Source organism: Camelus ferus, chromosome 13 (assembly GCF_009834535.1).
Source record: "Camelus ferus isolate YT-003-E chromosome 13, BCGSAC_Cfer_1.0, whole genome shotgun sequence".
Lineage (NCBI taxonomy): Eukaryota > Metazoa > Chordata > Mammalia > Artiodactyla > Camelidae > Camelus > Camelus ferus.
The window spans coordinates 10648202-10654390 of NC_045708.1; the positions used below are offsets into that span (position 1 = coordinate 10648202).

The 6189-nt window shown below is 50.6% G+C and overlaps 1 protein-coding gene across 1 annotated transcript; it reads right to left on the reverse strand.

Annotated features, from left to right (window-relative positions):
- Positions 1–90: 90 nt before the first annotated feature.
- LOC116668191 (leucine-rich repeat-containing protein 37B-like) lies at positions 91–2785 on the reverse strand. Its single transcript, XM_032494799.1, is given in 3 exon segments — positions 91–249; positions 2299–2358; positions 2361–2785. Coding segments are annotated over 3 exon segments (510 nt in total). The 5' UTR covers positions 2652–2785.
- Between the last annotated feature and the right edge of the window lie 3404 nt (positions 2786–6189).

The window sequence follows — 6189 nt, forward strand, 5'->3', positions numbered from 1 at the left end:
GCCCAGATCAACTTCCAGAGCACTGAAGTTGCTTCATCCCTGCGGGAGGCCCAAACTCATCGTCCGGAGCCCACTGAGGAGGCTGACTCTTCACCCCAGCAAGTGGCCCTTGCTCAAAATCCACAGACCCCTGAGAAGGTTGAACCTTTTCCGCCCCAGGCAGAGGCCCAGGCGCAGCGTCCAGAGACCACTGAAGAGATAGAACCACCTCCGCTTCAGCAGGGGCTCGGTCTCAGCCTTCAGGGACCCCTGAGGGAGTGGGCACTTCAGTCCCTCAGGGGGAGGGAGGGCTTCAGGAGGCTTTAGTTCAATAATTAACACATCATGAGATGAACGTTCCAAATCAGAATGAAGCTCAGCAGTCAGACCTGCACAGGGTCACTGTTAACCCTCTGGATCTGGCACTTACTCTAACTCCAGAGGTCACAAATGCGGTTGAAACTTCTCCGGTTCAGCAGGAGGCCCCTTCTCAGCCTTCAGAGCGCCCTGAGTATGAATCTTCTCTACTCCAGCAAGAGGCCCCAGTGCAAGTTCTGGGGTTCCCTACTGAGAATGTACCTCAATTTCCAGCAAGTGATGAGGTAGCAGCTCGACCTGGAATTAAGTATCAAGCTCATTCCAACTTGTCCAATGTTACACTTAAACCGGTGGATTTGGAACTTAGGATCGATCACTCCAGAGCCTACTAAGGAAGGTGAATTTACTATACAGCCCAGCAGGAGGCGCTGCCTCAGCCTCTGAGTATTCTGTGGAGGCAGAACCTTCTCCAGCCCAGCAGGATGCCATGGGTCAGCCTCCAGAGCCTCTTGAGGAAGCTGAGACTTCTGCAAGCAAACAGGGACAACCAGCGCAGCCTTATGAGCCTAATGGGGAAGTTGTACCCTTTTCAACCCAGCAGGAGACCCAAGCTCAGTCTACAGAGCATCCTGAGGAGGTGAAACCAGTCACCCAGCAGGAAACCCCAGCAGGAAACCCCAGCAGGAGACCCCAGCTCAGCTGTTAGAGTCTTTTGGAGAAGCTGAAACTTCTCCAACCCAGGAGAAGCTCAATCTCCAGGGCTCCCTAATGCGGCAGCATCTTTTCCAACCCAGCAGGAGACCCCAGCTCCGTCTCCAGCAGAGGTAGAATCTTCTGCAACTTTGCAGGAGCAATGAGCTCAGCCTCCAGAGCCTTCTTCTGGGGAGGTGGAACCTTCTCCAACTCAACAGGAAAAGCCAGCTCAACCTCCAGAGCATCAGTGAAGTGACAGCTTCAACTCCAAGTCACCACCAGCTCAGCATTCAAACTTATCCAGTGTCACTGGCAAACCTGAGTGCCGTTAACAGCAGAATCCACTACAGAGGTGGGACCTTCTCCAAATCAGCACAAGGCTTCAGTTCAGCCCTCAGCGCCCCTTACTAATAATGTGGGATTTTCTACAACCCAGCATGAGGCCTCCAACCGGCCTCCACCAGACCTCCACAGCCACCTGAGGAAGTTAAGTTGAACATTTGCCAGTTCAACAGGAGGCTTCAGCTCAATTTCCAGAACCTGTTGCACGTGAGAAAACTTCAACACAACAGGAGGCCCCAACTCAGTATCCATAGCATCCAGACGAAGAAGTTAAACTGCCTGCAACCTGGCGGGAAAGCACAGCTCAGCATCCAGAGTCTCCTGCTGAGGCTGAACCCTCTCCAGCTCATTCTCAAGAGGATGATGTGACAACAGTTTCTCCTCCAGGCCAGGATCAAGCTCAGTCTCTGCAGAGGTCCAGTGTCACTGTTAAACCTGTGGATCTCGCATTTACCGTAACTCCAGGGTCCACAAATGAAGTTGAAACCTTCTCCACCCCAATAAGAGGCCTCAGTCTACCATGTCCCCTGAGCAGTTGGAACCTTTATTAGGAGGCTCCGGATCAGCATCCAGCCCCCTCTGAAAATGCTGAACCTTCTCCAGTCCAGCATGAGCACCCAACTCAGCCTCCAGAGTCTTCTACAGATGTTGCAGCTCAACCTCCAGTACATAATGAGGTGACATTCTCACCTGTAGGTCCAAATGGAGCTCAGCATCCAGTGATGCCTAAGATCACAGTTAAACCCCTGGATCTAGCAGTTATCATAACTCCAGAGCCTATAAGGAGGCTGAAAATTCTCCAGAGCAGCAGGAGGACTCTGCTCCTTTTCCATTTTCCCCCAAGCACGTTGAATTTTCTCCAGTCCAGCCCAAGCATCCTTCTCAGTCTCCAGAGTCCCGCCCTTTCATGGCATGTCCTACACCGAGTAAAAGTCCAGGTCCCCGTGTTTCAGGTGTTGTCCTCACCTCACTTGACTTCTGCCCTTTCTGTTCCCTCTGGGCTTCTGTGCTCTCACGGATATAGCTTCGGCTTTCCGTAGGTCATTATCCCACGCCGCCTTGGACACCTTTACTTCTTGCTGCTCACTGAGAAGCTTCATCAGGAGGCCTGTTCTGGAGACGAGCTTGGCACAGGCCAGCTTCACGAAGGTCTCAGAGCAGTCCATTTTCAAAGTCTGCACCACATGAGAAATGAGCCTTCTCACGTCATCATTGGGGATGAGGGACCGTAGCTGCTGGTTTAGCTGAATTTCGTCACCCAAGGATGAAAGCCCTGGGAAAGTGAAGCCAGTGGGCTTAGAGGGTACTTCAGTGCCCATGTTGTGGTTTTATTCCCATTGTGTTTCGTGGGTGTTTATCTATTTCACATACAGTAATTTGTATCTGCTAATCCCAAACTCCTAATTTATCCCTCCCCCCTTCCCCTTTGGTAACCATAAGTCTGTTTTCTATGTCTGTGAGTCTGTTCTGTTTATTAAATAAGTTCATTTGTATCATATTTTAGATTCCACATATAAGTGATATCATATGATATTTGTCTTTCTCAGTATGATTTATTTCACTTAGTATGATCATCTCTAGGTCCATCCATGTTGCTGCAAATGGCATTATTTCATTCTTTTTTATGGCTGAGTAGTATTCCATTGTATACATATATACCACAACTTCTTTATCCAGTCATCTGCCATTGGATGTTTAGGTTGCTTCCACGTCTTGGCTATTGTAAATAGTGCTGCTGTGAACATTGGGGTGCAGGTATCTTTGCAAATTAGAGTTTTCTCCAGATGCATGCCCAGGAGGGGGATTGCTGGAGGATATGGTAACTTTAGTTTTTTAAGGAACCTCTGTACTGTTTTTCTATAGTGGCTGCACCAATTTACATTCTCACCAGCAGTGTAGGAGGGTTCCCTTTTCTCCACACCAGACTACCTAAGTTTGTATGAAGCTTACTATCTGAGATGACCTTAAGCAAGTTGCTGCCTGTGCCTCAGTTTCCCCATTTGTTGAGAAGACCAAACAGGATGATGGAGGTAGGGCACTTAGATCAGAGCCTGACTGTGGCCTCTAGTGCCCCCCACCCTCTGAAGGGACTGCAACTCAGTCTCAGCCAAGCCCTTCTGATGTGAAGGGCCCTGAACACATTTGGGTAAGGGTACTGGGAAGGAAGCACTGGCTCAGGCAGGAGAAGCAGGAACAGATCTCAGGGGAGGAAGAGACTGAAGAGGCCCCCCACCTCCCCCATCCTGTCCACCAGACTGCTCCCCACATAGAGAAAGATGATGCACATTTATATTTTATTTGCAAAGAGCTGCATGAGGAATTATAACCCTGTGCTATGCATTTTTCTTACATCATTTTCCCCCAGCCTTCAGGACAACTTTATAAGGAGTTGATTGTTCTTTTCTCTATCTTCCCAGGAGAAAACTCAAAGTTCAGGGAAATTGACTTGCTCAAGGTCACAGAGCTAATAAGTGGGGGAGCCAAGATCCAGGTTCAAGGGGATCTGACTCCAAATCCCAAGTTCTTTACTTTACTACTTCTCATGTAATTTGCCTCAAGACCCTCTACTCCTACTTGTGCATTTTGTCAGAATTACTGAGACCCTTCTATGTGCCAAGCACTGTGCTGGGCACTGGAGACACAGCAAGTAGTAAGATACAGCCCTGCTGCCAGTCTGGTGGGTAAAACATACTGTTTCAACCCAGCAGCCTTGAGATGAATTGATAGGATTCACATGTCTCCTGACATGTGGAATCAGGGCAGGCTTCTTAAAAGTGGTGACAGTGGTACAGAATTTGCCAGGAGGAAGAGGTTATCCAGACCAATGGAGTCTCACCAGTACTCATCATGATTCTGCTTAAACAACAGAAATAGTTTTAACTAGTTGAAGAAAAAAGCAAGAAAAAAAAATGCATTGGCTCCAGAGATCCAGAGGAAGGACTTCAGGCATGGCTGGATCCAGCAGCTTAAGTGATGGAAATCAGTTATCTATCCTTCTCTATCATCTTTGCTCTGCTGTCCTCTGTTCTGGTCCAAGTATTAGCAACAGTAGTGCTAAGCTTGCATCCTGCCAATCTGGAAAAATACGGCTTCTTTCTACTTAGTTCCAGCAAGCACTGAGAGGGGTGTGGCTCCCCAAACAAAAACCGGGAAAGTGATGCTAGCTGACAGGAACCATGTCTCTCAGATTCTCCAGTGGAACCAAGTCTTCCTTACCTTCAGCACTTTGTCCATCTCACTATAACAACCCCAAACCTCTGTCCTCTGAATGATGGGAGGAGGAAAAGAGCTCACCTGAACACCTGCTAAGCACCAGGCACATTGTTCCACACTCATCCCAACAAATCCTCACAATGAGTCCATGCGGAGGCACTGCTACCCTGGGTTACAAGAGGAAACTGAGGTTCAGAGAGAAGTGATTTGCCCAAGGTAACAGGCTGGCAAATGACACAGCTGGAATCACTCACAGATACTGATGTTACTCATATCTGTACTTGCCCCCTACACCTTCCCCTGCTACAGTGTGCTGGGGCTCCCACGGCTCTGTACTGCTGCACCCCTGCCCAGCCACTAGCACAGGGCCCTACACACAGTAGGTGCTCAGGAAATAAGTGTGGAACTGACCTGACTCCAGGCAGGCAGAGTGGAGGATGCAGGAAAGGGCAAGGGCAGAACCAGGACTGGGAGGCCCAGCAGGTTGAGGCTGAGGTTGAGGCTGTTTGCCAAGGGGTAGACCCCCCCATCCCCAACCAGATGTCTAATTTCATGCAGGTGCACATCTGGGCACCCCGAGACTGGGGCTGACAGCTCTGCTCTGACCTGGCCGAAGTGGAGCTAGTCAAAGGGAAGGGCGACCGGATGAATGGATGCCTTCCTCTCATGGGGTTTCCGGCTCCCTGGTGGCTGCAGCTCATGGAGCCTCAGAGGAAAATCACACAGGGGGAGACACCTCCATGCCACTCTCCCCAGGCCTAATCCAGGATCCAGCTGCAGAGCAAAGAGACTGTGTGAGCAGAGCGCTCTGGAAACCAGGCAAGAGGGATGTGGGAACAGCCAGCGCCACCACGGGTGGGGCACCAACTATGGGCCAGGCCCTGGCGTGCCTGATCCCTGCCTCTGCCCCCAGCGGTTCTGCAAAGGGAAGCATTCATGCCGTCATCTGAGGGCATCCAGTCCCGCTGCCCTGTGTTACAGGTGAGGAAACAGCACACTGGAGGGGGAAGGAACTTGTCCCAGGTCACAGCCAACACCAGGGAGCTGAGAGTTAAGCCTAAGTCTGACCTCAAAGCCCATGTTTTCCCTACTGCCCCCCTTTCCCTGGAATGGAATGTTCTGCCCTGTTCTGCTCCTGGCTAGCTCCTCCTCATCTCAGCTTAAATGTCACCTCCCCACCAGAGAGGCCTGACCTACCCCCACCTACACCCCTTTTTCTCTCTCAGCCCCTTGCTCATTCCTTCATAGCACACATCACCGTAATTGGTAATTTTATTTTTATTGTGGGTCGCTCTCCCCCACCTCTCTGTAAGTTCCGTGAGGACAAAGATGGTCTGACTCCACTCCCCTGAGCTCCTTGACTTGAGCCAAGCATGTAGTAGGTTCCTGACTCCTCTGTGCACAGTAGGTGCCCTGCTCCCCAGCAGAATGGACAGCAGCAAATGTCCCCACCGCCCTGGATCTTACTCCCTAAATTTCTCTCCCACCCTTTCCCAGGAGCTCAGCTGCTATGACCCTAATAGAAGATGGAGCCCCCTTGCTCAGTTGCTTCAGAGAAAGCTGCTGGAGACTGGTAGGACAGGAGGAGGGGAGGAGGGCCTCTGAGCTGGCAGACAAAGGGCGTGTGTTCTCATCCAGTGCACT